This window comes from Ovis aries, chromosome 1 (assembly GCF_016772045.2).
Source record: "Ovis aries strain OAR_USU_Benz2616 breed Rambouillet chromosome 1, ARS-UI_Ramb_v3.0, whole genome shotgun sequence".
Lineage (NCBI taxonomy): Eukaryota > Metazoa > Chordata > Mammalia > Artiodactyla > Bovidae > Ovis > Ovis aries.
In genome coordinates this window covers 139488473-139508515 of record NC_056054.1, presented here as the reverse complement: position 1 = coordinate 139508515, position 20043 = coordinate 139488473, and the positions used below count along the sequence as shown (strand labels likewise).

General features: G+C 39.0%; 1 protein-coding gene across 1 annotated transcript in view; it reads right to left on the bottom strand.

The window, feature by feature from the left end:
* TMPRSS15 (transmembrane serine protease 15) overlaps positions 1-20043 on the bottom strand; it is a 156076-nt gene that overhangs the window by 15634 nt on the left and 120399 nt on the right. Inside the window, exons 20-22 of the mRNA XM_042230017.2 lie at positions 16829-16924; positions 12180-12229; positions 11847-12021 (exon numbers count right to left, since the gene is read on the bottom strand). Of these exons, the coding sequence (XP_042085951.1) occupies positions 11847-12021; positions 12180-12229; positions 16829-16924 (321 nt within the window). The remainder of the gene's footprint in view (positions 1-11846; positions 12022-12179; positions 12230-16828; positions 16925-20043) is intronic.

Here is a 20043-nt window from a genome sequence, read left to right as displayed (position 1 = left end):
ACCTCATGGCATATAGTAGGTGCTTCAGAAATGCTGCCCTGGATGGGATGACCGAATACTGTCCACTGTTTGTTGCTTTGTCCTGGGATGTATATAACTTCACTAATCTAAACATAAGAATGACCAGGGGACATCCCTGGTGGTCAGTGGTTAGGGATCTGCACTTCCACTGCAGGGAGATGGGTTCTGTCCCTGGTTGGGCAACTAAGATCCCATATGCCACTTGACATGGTCAAAAGCAAATATAAATAGTCATCTGATCTGTAAAAATCCTTAAAAAAATAAAGAATGTCCATTTGTAAATGGGACTTTCATTGTGGTAGGAAGTAAATATGGTAGCATAATTATCATAGAGCAGCACAATATACTAAAAGGAAAAAAGAAAAGATCAATGGGAACGCACACTATAAACTGAATTTTTTAATATTCTCCCATTACTAATGATGGCATAAATCAACCTCATCAAGTTTGCCCACTGCCAACCCAACCATATGTTTACAGAACTTTTAGTCTCTATTATCATTCTCCATGAATGGAAAAGAATTCCTAATGGAATTGCCAACTTCAATTTTCAAAGGCAAGAAAGAATTGAAATGCCACTGAAATGCGCTACAGTTGTCAGAGAGCAAGAAAGTTTTCAAGAGTATCAGAGGTAATTTTAAAAGAACTAAGGAGCCAGATTAAATGGGATAACACTGGCTAGCTTTAACAATTTTAGTATCATATCAGTTCAGTCGCTCAGACGTGTCCGACTCTTTGCGACCCCATGAATCGCAGCACGCCAGGACTCCCTGTCCATCACCAACTCCCAGAGTTCACTCAGACTCACATCCATCAAGTCAGTGATGCCACCCAACCATCTCATCCTCTGTCATCCCCTTCTCCTCCTGCCCCCAATCCTTCCCAGCATCAGAGTCTTTTCCAATGAGGCAACTCTTTGCATGAGGTGGCCAAAGTACTGGAGTTTCAGCTTTAGCATCATTCCTTCCAAAGAAATCCCAGGGCTGATCTCCTTCAGAAAGGACTGGTTGGATCTCCTTGCAGTCCAAGGCACTCTCAAGACTCTTCTCCAACACCACAGTTCACAAGCATCAATCCTTCGGTGCTCAGCCTTCTTCACAGTCCAACTCTCACATCCATACATGACCACAGGAAAAACCATAGCCTTGACTAGACGGACCTTAGTCAGCAAAGTAATGTCTCTGCCTTTGAATATGCTATCTAGGTTGGTCATAACTTTTCTTCCAAGGAGTAAGTGTCTTTTAATTTCATGGCTGCAATCAGCATCTGCAGTGATTTGGTAGCCCCCCAAAAATAAAGTCTGACACTGTTTCCACTGTTTCCCCATCTATTTCCCATGAGGGTGATGTGACCAGATGCCATGATCTTTGTTTTCTGAATGTTGAGCTTTAAGCCAACTTTTTCACTCTCCACTTTCACTTTCATCAAGAGGCTTTTTAGTTTTTATTCACTTTCTGCCACAAGGGTGGTGGCATTTGCATATTTGAGGTTATTGATATTTCTCCTGGCAATCTTGATTCCAGCTTGTGTTTCTTCCAGTCCAGCGTTTCTCATGATGTACTCTGCATAGAAGTTAAATAAGCAGGGTGACAATATACAGCTTTGACGTACTCCTTTTCCTATTTGGAACCAGTCTGTTGTTCCATGTCCAGTTCTAACTGTTGCTTCCTGACCTGCATACAGATTTCTCAAGAGGCAGGTCAGGTGGTCTGTATTCCCATCTCTTTCAGAATTTTCCATAGCTTATTGTGATCCACACAGTCAAAGGCTTTGGCATAGTCAATAAAGCAGAAATAGATGTTTTTCTGGAACTCTCTTGCTTTTTTGATAATCCAGCAGATGTTGGCAATTTGATCTCTGGTTCCTCTGCTTTTTCTAAAACCAGCTTGAACATCTGGAGGTTCATGGTTCACGTATTGCTGAAGCCTGGCTTGGAGAATTTTGAGCATTACTTTACTAGAGTGTAAGATGAGTGCAATTGTGCAGTAGTTTGAGCATTCTTTGGCATTGCCTTTCTTTGGGATTTGAATGAAAACTGACCTTTTCCAGTCCTGTGGCCACTGCTGAGTTTTCCAAATTTGCTGGCATATTGAGTGCAGCACTTTCACAGCATCATCTTTCAGGATTTGAGATAGCTCAACTGGAATTCCATCACCTCCACTAGCTTTGTTCATAGTGATGCTTTCTAAGGCCCACTTGACTTCACATTCCAAGATGTCTGGCTCTAGATGAGTGATCACACCATCGTGATTATCTGGGTCATGAAGATCCTTTTGTACAGTTCTTCTGTGTATTCTTGCCACCTCTTCTTAATATCTTCTGCTTCTGTTAGGTCCATACCATTTCTGTCCTTTATTGAGCCCATCTTTGCATGAAATGTTCCCTTGGTATCTCTAATTTTCTTGAAGAGATCTCTAGTCTTTCCCATTCTGTTCTTTTCCTTTATTTCTTTGCATTGATTGCTGAAGAAGGCTTTCTTAACTCTTCTTGCTATTCTTTGAAACTCTTCATTCAGATGCTTATATCTTTCCTTTTCTCCTTTGTTTTTCACCTCTCTTCTTTTCACAGGTATTTGTAAGGCCTCCCCAGACAGCCATTTTGCTTTTTTGCATTTCTTTTCCATGGGGATGGTCTTGATCCCTGTCTCCTGTACAATGTCACGAACCTCATTCCATAGTTCATCAGGCACTCTATCTATCAGATCTAGGCCCTTAAATCTATTTCTCACTTCCACTGTATAATCATAAGGGATTTGATTTAGGTCATACCTGTATGGTCTAGCAGTTTCCCTACTTTCTTCCATTTAAGTCTGAATTTGGTAATAAGGAGTTCATGATCTGAGCCACAGTTAGCTCCTGGTCTTGTTTTTGTTGACTGTATAGAGCTTCTCCTTCAGTAATCACAATAATTATTCTAGTTAATAAAATATATTTTTAATAAAGGGCCATGAATCCATAAAGAAACTCAAAAGAAAAAAAGACAAGTGTGTAAAAAGGCAGATGTATTGTAAAGGAAGGTTGACAGGAAGGTTGTGTTCCATTATTATCCTTTCTCATGAATAGGAAAGAGTTTCATACATATGGGAATTTTTATTTCATCTGTTAAGTGTAAGGGAGATCAGCCCTGGGTGTTCTTTGGAAGGAATGATGCTAAAGCTGAAACTCCAGTACTTTGGTCACCTCATGCGAAGAGCTGACTCATTGGAAAAGACTCTGATGCTGGGAGGGAATGGGGGCAGGAAGAAAAGGGGATGACAGGGGATGAGATGGCTGGTTGGCATCATCAACTTGATGGACGTGAGTGTGAGTGAACTCTGGGAGTTGGTGATGGACAGTGAGGCCTGGTGTGCTGCGATTCATGGGGTCCCAAAGAGTCGGACATGACTGAGCAACTGAACTGAACTGAACTGATGTTTTTAAAGTAAAGTTATGCATCTATGTGTTTAAGTGTGAAAAGAGAAATAAGTACAGGGAACAAAGATTAAGCCAAACAATCCTCAGCACTATTTGATCTGGTGGATTACTCCTGGGCTTCCCAGGTGGCTTTGTGTTAAAGAATATACCTGCAATGCAGAAGCTGTGGGTTCAGTCCCTGGGTCAGGAAGATCCCCTGGAGAAGGAAGTAGCAACCCCTTCCAGTATTCTTGCCTGGAGAATCCCATGGACAGAGGAGACTGGTAGCCTATAGTCCATGGGATCGCAAAGAGTCAGAGATGACTTAGCAACTGAACAACAACAAGGATTATATCTGGAAACTTAAGAAATCATCTTTGAGTGCATTTCTTCACTTCATTCCCAGGACTATCCACAGATTTGAGATTTTCCTCTCATTTCACACTCAACTCTTCCTCAGTTTCTCTCTCCCAGCTCTTTTCTTCTCAAAAATTTAGATATTAGAATATTCTAGAATTTGCTTTCTGCCTTCTTTTCTTCACTAACATTAGTTTCAGTGATGATCTTATCCAACGCCGTGACTTTAAATACCAGAAATACCCATGTCTCTTGTGTCTCTTGCATTGGCAGGCAGGTACTTTACCACTAGCACCACCTGGGAAGCCTGGATTCTGGAAGGAAGTTTCAAATTTAATACACAAAACATCAGAACTTTTACTCCCTTTCCAATCCTGTTTCTTCTCATTTTCATCGTCTCAATAAATGATATCAACACTCATCTTATTGCTTAAAGACAAACCCTTTATTCTTCTCCTTTTCTATCTGTTGTTGTAGTTTGGTTACTAAATCATGTCTTTTTGACCCCTTGAACTGCAGCACGCTAGGTTCCCCTGACCTTCACTACTTCCAGGGTCTGCTCAAATTCATATTCATTAAGTTGGTGATGCTATCCAACCATCACATCATGTGCTGCCCACGTCTCCTTTTATTTTCATTCTTTCCTAGCATCTGCTGGTGGCTCAGATGGTAAAGGGTCTGCCTGCAATGCAGGAGTCCCAACTTTGATCCCTGGGTCAGGAAGATCTCCTGGATAAGGAAATGGCAGCCCACTCCAGTATTCTTGCCTGGAAAATCCCATGGACGGAGGAACCTGGTAGGCTACAGTTCATGGGGTCGCAAAGAATCAGACATGACTAAGCAACTTCACTTTTCCCAGCATCATGGTCTTGTCTAATGAGTCGACTTTTCCCATCAGGTGACCAAACTATTGGAGCTTCAGTTTCATCGTCAGTCCTTCCAATGAATATTCACAGTTGACTTCCTTTAGGACTGACTGGTTTGATCTCTGCTGTCTGAGGGACTCTCAAGAGTGATGTCTCTGCATTTTAAAATGCTATCTAGGTTTGTCATAGCTCTCTATCCAAGGAGCAAGCATCTTTTAATTTTGTGGCTTCAGTCACTGTCTGCAGTGATTTTGGAGCCCAAGAAAATAAAATCTGTCACTGCCTCTGGTTTTTCCCTTTTTATTTACCATGAAGTGATGGGACTGGATGCCATGATCTTAGGTTTTTTTTTTAAATGTTGAGTTTCAAGCCAACTTTTTCACTCTCTTCTTTCACCCTTATCAAGAAGTTCTTTAGTTCCTCTTCACTTTCTGAGATCACTAGCAACAAGAGAAGACTCTCAGCGTCTTAGCATATTAATAAGATCCAGACATTTGTCCAGCTTTCTCTAACATAATCTTAGAGCCACCACTGTTTCTTTCTGACTGGTTCTCCCAACTTTATCCTTGCTCCCCTCAGCAGTGGAATCTCTACACAGATACCTGACAAGACAAGGTCACTCTTCCGCCTTCCAAACAGTCTCACATCCCACTTACCGCAGTCAACGGATTCCTCCCCAGGGCCTAGGATATGGTCTTGCTTACATCTCATATCTTGTTCCTACCCCACCATCAATCACTTCCTGATTAACAGTGGTAGAAAGGTTTCTCAGTGTTTCTGTTTTCTTCCCTACCCTGTAATATTAGCATCATTCAGGCAAAAACTTTGTTGGTCTGTGAACATTATTATCCCTAAAACTTAGAACAGTGCTTGGCACAGGCAAGCGTTCCCTGGGACTTCCCTAGTGGTCCAGTGGTTAAGAATCTTCCTTCCAACGCAGGGGACACAAGTTACACCCCTGATCAGGGAACTAGGAGCCCAAAACTAAGCCTGTGGGCCACAATAGAGAACTCACACACCTCGATGAAGACTCAGTGAAGCCAAAAGCAGAACAAAAAACGACTGAAGCAATACATGAAAAACGATGCAATCCAGGAGTCAGAAAGATTGAGCACAACCAGTGGTTACACATATCAGCCAGGTAGAGAGACGAGGTGCAGATCAAGCCAGATCAGCACACGTGATTACACAAAATAAATAAGGGAAGAGAGCACACAGTAATGCCATCCAAGATGAAGAATTCATTCTCAAAGTAGAAGTAGCTTCGGAGATCAGATACTGAAACATTTAGGAAATAAAACTTCTGAGTGGACTAATAATAAGTTACCTGTTAATGAAAGTATGTTATTAAAAGTAGTGCTGATAGAATACTATGAAGGAAATGAGTTATATGATATGGGCCAAAGGTGACTTTAAGTAGATGACAACAGATTGGAAATTGGCATCTCTTAGAAAAGGAATCAAGATCCATGCCATAACCAAAACCCAATAAGTCACTAATCTTGACATCCCTACTGGCTCAGGAAAATACTCTTCATTTTTTTTTGATCTGTACAAATTACTAAAATCTTGAAAAAGTGTAACAGGATTTCTGCAACCTGAAGGAGATAATTTATTATTAGCTGATCTCATAAAACCATAAGAATAGGTAGATAGAGAAACTAAACCCACAATATTTTTTTAGAGTATGTTTAAGTAGAAATGAAATAATTTTTAAAACATTATGTTTGGGTAGATTCTGTGTCCTAGATCTATCTGTTTGAGGCATTAAAAAGAATCCAAATTTTAAACTGTAATTGCAGTATCAATTAATTAATTAATGTTGGTGGCTCAGATGGTAAAGAATCTGCCTGCAATCCAGGAGACGTGAGTTCAATCCCTGGGTCAGGAAGTTTCTCTGAAAAAGGAAATGTCAACCCACTCCAGTATTCTTGCCAGGAGACTTCCATGGACAGAGGAGCCTGGCAGGCTCCAGTCCATAGGGTCACAAAGAGTCGGACACGACTGAATGACTATTGCTCACTGTAGTCAATACTGTTTAAAAAGTTGGTTTTCAGAGTTTTATTATCACTATAAGTTAAATTAAGTTAGCACTAAATAAAGCATAAATAGTAGTGTGTATTTCTTGTCATACACCAAAACACCTGGTTATGAAATCATCTATTTCAGAAATGTTAACACCTGTTTCAATAAATTGTTTTAATGAGAAATGAGGTAATCCATATGGTGCATTTGATCATCTCTGAGAGCAAATTAAAGAATGGAAGATTGACAAGAGGCTTCTTGTCAATGGTAATTTCATTATTGTGCTCAGTCGCTCAATTGTGTCCAACTCTTTGTGACTCCACTGATTGTAGTCCACCAGGCTTCTTTGTTAATGGGATTTTCCCAGCAAAAATATTGGAGTGGGGTGCATTTCCTCCTCCAGGAATTTCATCATAAATAGATGTCTATTCAATAGATGTGATCCATACTGTAAATTATAAATGAGTGACCCACCCAGACTGAACAGTGGTCCCTTCTGGAGTCTCCTTCAAGGATGGTGATGACTGGGAAGCGGTAAGGGAGGAATTCCCAGGTGGTGGAAATGTTTTATGTCTTGATGAGAGTGTGGTCACACAGACATATGCATTTTTAAAACTAATCAAATTAGACATTTACGATTAGGCATTTTGCATATGTCAGTGGGAAAAAATGAAAGCAATGTTAAACTCTGGTTGCTTTAGACAGTGCTATGGTTCACAATTTTCAAACTACTTTTCCATTCTAAGCTTGAGCAAATCCATAGTTATTTTGTAGACAGCATAAATAAGCTTTGTCATAATTGGAGATGAGTTAAAAATATGGAAGGAGAAAAGACTGAAATGTATTCTATTGTGTTTTATTTGAATTGTTCCATTTTGAGTTCATATTTATAGAGCTGTGAGAGTATAGAGATATGCCCACTGAGAGGGTCTAGAATCAGGGCATACCAACAACTATAGGCCTGTAGACGATATTATTTTTTAAATGTAGAAGGAACTAAAATTGCTGAATGGATTTGGGGTTTCTTATAGAAAGCTTAATTTGAGGGCAAGGGCAGGGAAACTACAAGATGAACCTGGAACTTTTTATTTTGCCAGAAAGTAAGGAAGTTCTCAAAGAATGGGGATATATCAAGACCAACAAGGGAGCAAGCTTGAAGGGTTTCCCCAAATATAAAGACTTTCTATAAAATAACTTGCTTGTATTAAAAAGATATCAAAAACAAGAAAAAAAGACTGACAAAGACAAAGATAGTAAGGCTGACAGAAAGGCTGTTTTAGATTAAAGATGAAAGAGACATTGCAATCAAATTGAGTGCCTTATACTTAATTGGTTCTTGGGTGGAGAAAACATACAAGCTACAAATGTTCTAAAAAACATATTTGGGACAATTGACAAAAGTAAATATATACTGTGTTAGTTAATTAGATAATTGTATTGCGTGCATGTTAATTTCCATGATTTTCTGTGATTATGTAGGAAAATATTTTTGTTCTTAGTTTAAAAAAAAAAAAACAAAGAACACAGAGTAAAGAGGCACATGTTTAACCCACTGTCAAATGATTCAGAAAACAAATATTTCTCCAAAGTGGAGGGAATGAAAGAATGAGAAAGTTCTCATAGCATAAAATGTAAACAAATGGTAAATGTCAGTGAAGGTACACAGGAGTTCTCTGTACTATTATTTGCAATTTGGGGGCATGTCTAAAATTATATCAATATAAAAAATGTAGAAAATAAATGTGCTGAATATCTCGTGGGTAAGACTTAGAGTCTTCTTCCAAGGACATTTCCTGAGCAGGAATAATAAAAATTTTGTTGCACATTTGTCTAATTCACAAAAGCATTGCAGCATCTTAATTTTGCCCTGGCAATCACCCTAGGAGGTAGATATTCTGTGGACACTCTACAGATGAGATCCTGAAACCCACAGATTGATTCGAAGTCACACAAGGTCAGTGCCTTGAAAGAGTAAAAGGGAAAGTGAAGTCGCTCAGTGGTGTCCAACTCTTCGCGAGTTCACGAACTGTATCTGTCAGGCTCCTACATCCATGGGATTTTCCAGGCAAGATTACTGGAGTGGTTTGCCATTTCCTTTTCCAGGGGATCTTCCAACCCAGGGATCAAACCTGGGTGTTCTGCACTACAGGCAGACTCTCTACCATCTGAGCCACAAGGGGGCTTCCCCTTTAGTCAGTACCATAAGTACCCTTCATTCAGTTAGTACCATAGGTCGGATCAAAATCCTATTCTCTGAGTTGAAGTCCACCTTGTCTTTAAATCAGAGCAAATTCGGCTCATACTTTTCAAATATCTCTTTTAAGGTTGGACAAAAAAAAAAAAAAACAAAAACAAAAAAACAAAAAAAACAGACACAATAGTAAAGGAGAAATGGAACAAGCACAGGGAAATTTAGTGACATTCAGGAATACTGAAGCTGAGGGATGGGAAAGGGGGTGTGAACATACAAATGTAGACAGAGAAGAACTCTTCAATTAAAGCATTTAACTATCCATAGGTGGAAACTCCTGGAGCAGATTTACATCGTGGTCAGGTCAGATCAGGTCACTAGCTTCCTAGGTGGCTCTAGTGTTAAAGAACCCACTTGCCAATGCAAGAGACATAAGAGATCAGTGTTTGATTCCTGGGTCAAGAAGATCCACAGAAGGAGGGCATGACAATCCATTCCAGTATTCTTGCCTGGAGAATCCCATGGACAGAGGAGCCCAGAAGCCTAGTGGGCTACAGCTGGATACAACTGAAGTGACTTAACATGCACACAGGTACAGGTTATTTGTACGGTTTAGTTTCAGTAAGTTTCCTGATTTGGGTTCTCCTTTTTATTAAGAAATTATACTTTTTGCTGTATAAGTAGAGTTTTAAAAATCAGAGTCAGTATAAGCATATTTATAAGAATAGTTTTCTTGGATAAAACTCTCTGAAATAATATCAGAAACTTTCTTGGTTAGAGATATACATAAGAAAGCAAGAAAACTCCTGGCAACTGAAAAAGAATGAGATATAATGCTACTGAGGGGCTAAGGAGAGTGTGAACAATGCAAAGTTGCTGAGGAAAAGTCTGAGCCATCACAATTCTATTACAGCTTACACTTGCTTGCCTTTGTTCAGATTTAAAACTGTATGAAAAGTCATTTTATATCCTGTATGACTGAACATGTGTTTATATTAGATGAAAATGTTTTCCCATTTCCTTCATGTATTCATGGTTTCAAAAGATGCTATTGGTATCCTTAACCCAAAATAAGTACAGCTGTAAAGTAGATAATTGAAAGATGTCATTAACATCATGGCAAGGCTGGTTGATATTTAGAAAACATATGTTCTGCAAGAATATCGAATGGATGAATTTACCAAATCTGACGTTAATACAGGAGATTGATCTCTTACTAAGAACTACCTATGGTGCAGCAGAAAACATTGAATTTCCAGCTAAAGATACCTTTCACCTGTAACATAGTTAGGATACAGGTCACCCATTGGTGACATGCCCAATGCATAGAGCATGTGTAGGTAAAGATTGAAGTCTTGTTTAGCAGGCAGGGAATGGGAAAATTGACTACTACAGATATTTTTTATTTTTTTATGATATGGTAGGAAAAAAAAAGATTAAAATAGAGTTATCAAGAAGCAGCAAAGTCAGGGTACAGTTTAGATATGGGAGAGATTGTAGTATTGTCACCCAGATACAGAGTGTAATGCACAGACTCTGAGAACTTTAGAAGCAGACAGTACCTTGGAGAGCCCTCATGAAGGTAATTGGCCAAACTACAAATTAGGGTCCTTACTAGCCTAGAAGGCTCCCAGCATTCTTGCTGTGAGATTGCTCTCATTCTGGTATGATGGGTATTTCACATTAGTCTCAATTCATTAATACTCATTCTCCCTGGGTCTCCGTGTCTTCCAAACAATTTTGACTGCCTTTGTGGTTGATTTATCTCCATTCAGCCAAGAACTTTCAGTGTCTGTGTTTGTACAAAGTTAGTCTTTTAACCTGATTAACAGCAGTTGTCTCCTTCATTCTGCACACACACGGCACTTTTTCACTTAGAGATTCTGGATGTTTGCAGCTCATTCTAACCCTCACAGTTAAGGTCATTTCCTGGAGGCCTCTCCTACTCAATCAGGGGCAGGAAATCACCCTTGTGAGGTCTCAGGAATCTATGAGGAAGCTACCTTTTTCTGACCTAATTCAGAAATGTTGGAGTATAATTACATAAAGAGGTGACATCTTTCAGGTAGATGAAGAAATTAACACATTCTTGGACCCAGGAATATTGATGTGTATTTTCTACCTCCTCCATCCACTTTCATTTCTCCTGAGGCACTGCTCTAAGGATGGCTGCTCTACAGGGAGAAGACAAATCCTAGAATTCCGCATGTACTTTGTAAAATCATACTACAAGAAGCACATTAGACATGGTTGATTCTTAGTTCTAAGTTTTAGTTACGGTTGGCATCAAAACGGGCTTCTGTGATGGCTTAGCGCTTAAGAATCTGCCTGCAATGCAGGAGACCTGGGTTCTATCCCTGTGTTGGGAAGAGTCCCTGGAGGAGAGCATGGCAACCTACTCCAGCATTCTTGTTTGGAGAATCCCATGGACAGAAGAGCCTGGCAGGCTGCAGTCCATAGGGTCGCACAGAGTGGGAGACAAATGAAGCGACTCAGCAGCAGCACCAGCATCAAAACAGATCTGACTTGAGAACTAAAGAACCCTTTTTAAGCTAATTCACAGCAAGGTGCTTACATATGAATTTCAAAGAGCACACTTTTTAGTTTGTAACTCCAGATCTATTGATACATGCTTTTTTTTTGACACTGATGACTTAATGACAATGAATATTGTTCTAAATGACTGATAACCAGCACAAATTATATGGTAAAAGCTCATTTTATACCTTTAAAAATGCTTACCTTGTGAATAAGTGGAAATTTCAATATTTATGTATGTGGGAAACATAATACTTGATGTAAGACTCTAATGAAAATGAGTTTTAATTGTACTTTATTTTTATACATGACTTTCATGGGAAAATTACTGGACAGATTATAGTGTTATAAACAGTGGGGACGTTTCCCTGCTGGGAGGATTTGGGGAGGCTGCCTGAAATGGGATGCACAGGGTCTGCCAGGGTCACCTTGTTGGGGAAGTGACGTCACACTCACCCGTACACGCAGTGGGCGGCCGACACCAGCCAGTCCCTGCTCACCAGAGAAGCTCCGCAGACTTGTTGATCATTGAAATACAGAGCAACGACCCAAGGCCAGGCTCCTTCTCTGGAGTCATTTCCTCCAACAATCTTTGGGCTAACTTCTCGAGTCACCAGTTTTTTCCCACATGCTATTAAGATAATTGAAGAAACAGCCTCTAGTTAGTTTCAGTGAATTTCCTCTGATCCTGAAAATTGAATGGGCCATTACAAAATAATTTAAGGTGACAGGGACTCCAGGACATTAAACTGAAGGCTTGAAGGAGAACAAGAGGAAATATTTACTTACATTTATAGTTACATTGTAGCAGAATCAGTGAATCCTCTAAGCACTGTTGGCTGTAATAGAAGAGCAACTATATTTAAAAAATGGTGCACATAACATTTCAAACAAAACATAGTATTATAGGTTATCCTATTTTTTCTCTTTAGTACAATGGGCTTTTAAATATATCATACTCAAAATGTAGGGAGGTTGAAATGCACAGCAAAGAATCTTCAATTGAAAGTCAAATAAAGCTGAGTTTGAACCTTTAACTCTGCAACTCAGGTGATTTTAGATAAGTTGCTCAATATCCCCAAGGCTCAGTTTTAATATCCATTAATTGGGGCATAGTACCTTATTGGAGTTTTGTGAGAAATAAAGAAATATTTGCAATGGAATTACTATTGTGCATTATACAGAATGAGTATTCTATAAACCATGCCTACTGTTAGCTTCTGTGAATCAACCTTGGATTTCATCATTCTATAACACAGAATATGCCTTGGTGCCTAACACTGTGTGAGGCTGTGTACTTATTCACAGAATTCAATGATGAATAAATCATAGGTCCTACCTTCAAAGGAGACAGATGTGTAAACAGGCACCTAAAGTGCAGGCATAAATAATTAAAAACTCACTACCTGTTTAAATATTTGGACACCGACTTATTTCAAAGCCAAGAATTCTCGTTTAAAGAGATTAAAAGAAAAATTGTTTTAAAATGTTATACTTACCAACCACTAGAGATCAGTATAATACAAGGAATTAAAGAGCTTGCCAACACTTTTTCCTGATGCAGCTATGTAGCTATCGCTTATAATAAAACACACATATGTATGTAATTTAAGTTTCTATTTAAATATTTATACAATCTCTTGTGCACATTGTTTAGATGCTTGAAATTTTAGAAAAGACCAAATCAAAAAACATGAAACATGACCCAAGATCCATGTGAGATAATAAATACAATCAGAGCAATTCAATGTTTTTGGAACATACATGGTAAGTATTTGATCACAGGCATTCATGTTGTCTAATGGACAAATTCTTTAGAGTAGACATATTCAATTGAAATATAAGGAAATGTATATTTTATTAATAAGCAATGTGCATGTAGGTATATCTATCTAGATATAGATGTATCTATATGGTTTCCCTGATAGCTCAGTTGGTAAAGAGTCCGCCTGCAGTGCAGGAGACCTGGGTTTGATCCCTGGATTGGGACGATCCCCTGTAGAAGGGAAAGGCTACCCACTCCAATATTCTGGCCTAAAGCATTCCATGGACTATATAGTGCATGGGGTTGCAAAGAGTTGGACACGACTGAGCAAATTTCACTTTCTGTAGATGTATCAGTATGCATCTAACATTCCCCAAAGAAGAAGCCTCAGTTAACTCTCCTTCTGTTATCCACCTAGGGTTAGGAGATAAGCAGTTTTTAAGATATTTTCCATGATGATGTCCTGTTTCATCCAAACTTACTACATTTACCATACTTATCAATAAAAACTGATATTCAAAATGGTTTCTATTCTTAGGTGTTGAGCAATACTTAATGTTATGTTGTTTGTATAAAATGGATGGATTTCTTTTCAGCAAGCACAGAAAAGTTTTTGGCTAACTTAACCGATTTTGGCTAACTTAACCGATTTTGGCTAACTTAACCAGAAAATTAAAGTGAACTAGCACCTCATTCTTCACGTGTTTTGCTTAATCAAACTTTTCATACACAAGCACGTATGTAGTCTCAGAACAGAGCAGTAAGAGGCTTCACTTCCAGTCAGAGTGAGCAGTGAGTCCATTTGTCTAGGTATATCTAGAGAGTTTAGAGAAAATAGAGTAACTGTTCTGGTCTTCGGTCCTGGAGTGAGAACTAGGTTATTCCCCTCTATGGGAAAATAGGCAATGCCATGATGCTGTGTCTTACTCCCAGTCCAGTGGGACAACATTGGGATACAAATGGATGTCTGTATCTGCTGTGTTGACAAAGTGAACTAAATTCTCTTCCTATATTTGCCCAACAACACTGGCCCTGTTTCTTTCTTTTTCCTTTCTAAAACTGCTATTTAAAGTAATATGCTGCCTTGGAGCATTCACAATATAGGAGGGTAGAATGGAAAGTGGAAGGCTTAAAATCTCATGTTGCCTCCAGCTTTGTGAAAGTGTCCAAATCACTTATCAACACCAGGCTTGTTTCCTTAACCTTAGAGTACAGAAGTACTACCTAAGTCACAGAGGTTTTATATGAACTGGAAATACCCTCTGTAGCATTGTAATGTTTAACTGAGATGCAGACTGTAATAGAGATACAGAAGATGCATTTTTGATCCCTGGGTCAGGAAGATTCCCTGGAGTAGGAAATAGCAACCCACTCTAGTATTCTTGCCTGGAAAATTCCATTCTTGCCTGGACAGGGGAGCCTGGCAGGCTACAGTCCATGGGGTCTCAAAGAGTTGGACGTGATTGAGCGACTGAGGGGCAAAGTGTTGATAAGCACTCTACATCTTGTATCTAGAACACATTCTCAACCAATATGTATAAAATCAAAATTTGCTTATGTCTAGGACTACCAGACAAAGAAAAAGGAAACCCAGTACTGGAAGTAGCGCAATTCTACTTTTCCAGTTATTTCAGGTCAAGTTGCTTCCGTAGTTAGAAGAATCATCCTCCTTGATATCTTCTTCCTTTTCTTATATTTTTATTATGACCACTAGTGAAAGAGCATTTTCAAAACATTACATTACATGGGGCAATAAACCTGTCTCTTCAAAAAACAAATAAATATATTAATAAATTAACTAAGTGCAAATATATCTGATTTCCTGCCAACCCAGTATACGTGGCTAATCAAGAAAGAGATTAAGAATGTCTTGGCTTACTGATATACTGAAAGTTTCAAATATCTCTGTCTATAAATGGTATCTCTTTCAGATAACACAAACCTACATACAATAGAGACATCAATGTACAATGATACTGCCATTTTGTTGATAAGCATAGAATAACCTAGTTCTTATTTTAAACATGCATATAATTAATATGAAAATATTTAGTATTTTTCCCTTGCTTCCTAACTCATCCTTAAATGTTTGTAAAATATAAATGGGAGGCATTCTCAACATACAAGCTGCTCAACATCTGTAATGGTAATATAAATTTAGACATGACTTATAAAAAGGAAATCTGTGAAAGGAGATCTTGCAGATTCTTTGCTTCATCCCCGATGAGACTAATAATATCAGCTAAGGCTGTGCAAGCATTCATATAAAATATTCAACTGCAAAGTACTTTGGTGCTAAAAGTACTCGTTTAACATTTGTTTTACTGGTTGAACTTACAGAAATGGCAACTTTTCATGAACAGCTGAATAATTATATAATTTCACTTTTCACCATATAATACATTAAACCAAAAACTACAACCTAATGTACCAGCAATAATATCTTAAATTCTTGTAGTTATAGTCTTTTCTTAAAGTAACTTTCTCCACCCACCCCCAGTTCAGTTCAGTTCAGTCGCTCAGTCGTGTCCAACTCTTTGCGAGCCCATGAATCGCAGCACGCCAGGCCTCCCTGTCCATCACCAACTCCTGGAGTTCACTCAGACTCACGTCCATCGAGTCCGTGATGCCACCCACCCTCAAGCTAGCCTTTAATGGAGCTGTAAAATTTGAAGCCAATCAAATTAATTAGTTAATAACTGAAGTTATCATTCATGCCTGAACAGAAGAAATGACATAATCTAAGCTAAAACAGATATTTGAATACAGGAAAGATGCTGCTTTTAAAACATGAGTAAAAGCAAACCTAATTTTAAAGGGTAAAAGAGAAATGCAGACACGACTTAGAGCCTGGATTCCTTCAGTTAATATCCATGTTCTGTTTGCAAGGAAGAGGCTTCCCAGGTTGCTCTAGTGGTAAGGAACTCTCCTGGCAATCCACTCCAGTATCCTTGCCTGGAAAATTCCATGGGCAGAGGAGCCTGATAGGCTACAACCAATAGGATCACAAAGAGTTTGACACAACTGAAGCAACTTAGCATGAACACATTTGCTAGGAAAAAGAATACCACGACTTATGTTTTTCTCTCTTCTCTTTTGATGATACATAATGGCATCACTCTGTTTAGTCTGATATGTACCTATTTATCTCAACTCTCACAATTTAAGTCGCTTAGTCGTGTCCAACTCTTTGCGACCCCATGGACTATAGCCTGTCAGGCTCCTCCGTCCATGGGATTTTCCAGGCAAGAGTGCTGGAGTGGATTGCCATTTCCTTCTCCAGGGGATCTTCCTGACCCAGGAATCAAACCCAGGTCTCCCACATTGCAGGCAGACGCTTTTCCGTCTGCGCCACCAGGGAAGCCTGTCTATGGGATTTACTTTTTTAAAATCCAAGAGTAGGGATAAAAAAGATATTGATGTAAAACTTTTTGAATCTCTGGGTGCTAGTTACACGACAATACTTCATTTGACTATCTTACCATATATATGGATTAGGTAATGTTATCCAATAGGATGGATTAGATACTTCTTGAGATTACCTGAATACCAAAAAGTTAAATATCTTTCAAAATTATATGGCCAGTATGGGATGGCTTCAAAATCTGAATGGCTTTGAAATCTATTATTTGGTCCACGTACATCTAATCAAAGAATGCATTTTGTAACCTACCTTGGCGTTAGTATTAAGCTGCCATTAGGTGCTGTGTTTAATTTTACAAATGGTCCACCTCCAGTAGAAAAGGTTGGCATGGATGAGTTTCCAGTCCTAGGGAAAAACCCAGGAACGAAATAAAAATACAAGCAAACAAACAAAAACATAAATTAGACTACTAGTTATTTAGTGCTGTGGACATTGAAGTAAACTATCAAATTTCTGACAAAGAGATTAACATTTTAATATTCAACTTCAAGTGTTTTAATGTTTAAAAGATGTTATAGATCTGTAGAAGAATTACTCACAATGACATAAAATGTGGATGAAAGCTACTAGACACTTTCAGTGTCTTTAAGATATTGTCTGACCTGAAAGAGAGAGGAAACACCCTCTCCTTATTTCTTTTCCTCTTGCTGATCATAATAGCCATGAGTCTTCCTTGGAAACGCCTCTGTGTACAGAGTTAGGAAGTGTTCAGCATTGACTATCATCCAGGGAATACACTGGACGATGATGTTTGTATAATACTTCTAGTTCTTATTTGCCTGCTCATATTTATTATTTAACTGAGTTAAGATCAGTGCACACATCGCTTGAGTGTCTGAGTTTGTCATCTGAGTTTTTCTATGTTGTCCAGAAAGTTCCATAATGGTCAGTTATAATGACGACTTCACAGACTTGCTGCACCATAATTTATTAAACATTTTTTCCTGTTGAGTGTAATTCACCTTTTAAGAACATGCACATTGTCTAAGAATGCAGAAAAAGGTTTACTTGCAGAAAAAGGTTTTTTAAAATATGAGTGTTTATTTTAGTCGCTCTGTTCTTGATATTTTATTCAATGCAAAGCCTATTAATAAGCATCTTAATTTAAAGTCATAAGCCGTGTGATTGTTCTAAAAGACAGAGTATGTAGCCTGGACTTCTGAGTGTCAACCAGCAAGCCAGAATGGGCTACCCAACTTTATGTGACAAAAGATATTAAGTTACTGGCTTTTGTTGTCCTTGAAAGCCTATTATAGCCATTCTGTCAACTGTGAGCCTTCATGGAAGATTTATTTTAATTATCCACTCTTTCCTAGGCTTAGGCTGGAAACTTTAACTTCTGAGTTTTTAATATTTTTCCTGCCTTTTATTTATTCTAGATTTCAATCTTCATATAAACTATGCCTTTAGGCTAGAGACATCCTGGTACCTGCTCTCTCCTCCTGGCTGGCAGGAAGATGATGTGGTTCCTATCTTTTGGAATATCATTATGGACTTGCCCACTGCCTCTCTAAAAGAGGGTCCAGTGTATTCCCTGGACGATAGTCAATGCTGAACATTTCCTAACTCTGTACACAGAGGAGTTTCCAAGGAAGACTCATGGCTATTATGATCAGTAAGAGGAAAAGAAATAAGGAGAGGGTATTTCCTCTCTTTTTCAGGTAAGACAATACCTTAAAGACACTGAAAGTGTCTAGTAGCTTTCATCCACTGAACAGAAAGCTGGAACAATGAAACTCCTATGTAATGTCCCAGAATTCAGCACTTGCACTTTCATTTTATAAACAGATGAAAGTAACTGAAGCACACAAATCAATGAGCAGTCCTTTAATAAAATCTAAAATGGATTTACCGAAGGGAAAATGAGTCTTAGTACTATTATTGCTAAAGTTTAATATATTCATTCCATGTGGGAAGAATAATTATCTTTTTTAAAGACTTATATAAAATATAGTTGTTATAGCTCAGAAAAGAAAACAGGAATAAAGACATCCAAAGAAAAGGAAAACACTCACTTAAGAAGATACATGCACCTCAGTGTTCACAGCAGTATTATTTACAATAACCAAAATATGGAAGCAACCTATTTGGCCATCAACAGAGGAATGGATACAAAAGAATAAAATTTTGCCAATTGTGACAAAATGGATGGACCTAAGCAATCTGTTTAAGGCACTGATAAATTAACTCATAAATCAGGATCCACAAAATGAATATCACCCAGGGGCCTGGTCCATGTTACTAATCTAAATCTAAGTCAACCTGCACTTACAGGAAGTGCTTCACTGTCAAGAAAATGTAACACCAGTCATAATCCTCCAACTCAGATTTAGCTGGCTCAGCTCAGTTTCTCAGTCGTGTCCGACTCTTTGCGACCCCATGGACTGCAGCACACCAGGCCTCCCAGTCCTTCACCAGCTCCCAGAGTTTAACCAACTTATGTTCATTGAGTTGGTAATGCCATCCAACCATCTCATCCTCTGTTGTTCCCCTTCTCTTCCTGCCTTCAATCTTTCCCAGCATCAGGGTCTTTTCAAATGAGTTAGCTCTTCGCATCAGGTGGCCAAAGTACTGGAGTTTCAGCGTCAACTCAGTCCTTCCAATGAACACTCAGGCCTGATCTCCTTTAGGATGGACTGGTTGGATCTCCTTGCAGTCCAAGGGACTCTCAAGAGTCTTCTCCAACACCACAGTACAAAAGCATCAATTCTTCAGCCCTCAGTTTTCTTCACAGTCCAACTCTCACATCCATACACGACCACTGGAAAAACCATAGCCTTGCCTAGATGGGCCTTTGTTGGCAAAGTAATGTCTCTGCTTTTTAATATGCTGTCTACGTTAGTCATAACTTTCCTTGCAAAGAGGAAGCGTCTTTTAATTTCATGACTGCAATCACCATCTGTAGTGATTTTGGAGCCCCCCAAAATAAAGTCAGCCACAGTTTTCACTGTTTTCCCATCTATTTGCCATGAAGTGATGGGACCAGATGCCATGATCTTCGTTTTTTGAATGTTGAGCTTTAAGCCAGTGTTTTCACTCTCCTCTTTCACTTTCACCAAGAGACTCTTTAGTTCTTCTTCACTTTCTGCCTTAGCTGACTCACCTTACCCCAGAAAATATGACCTGGTAGCCTGTAAGGCTATAAGGAAATCCTTGGCCTTTTAGCCAGTGGTACCCTATTTCTCCCTTGCCTCTTCTAACATTCAACTCACTCTTGCCCCAGATCCCTTAGTAATAGTGCTACACCGCTTGTGAGGCATTGTCCCCTCCAATCTATGGGCTATTTTTTTCCTGAATGCATGTGTATGTGTGTGCTCAGTCATGTCTGCCTCTTTGAAACCCCATGGACTGTAGCCTGCCAGGCTCCTCTGTCTATGGGATTCTCCAGGCGAGAATACTGAAGTGGGTTGTCATTTCCTTCTCCAGAGGATCTTCCTGACCCAGGGATGGAACCTGCATCTCCT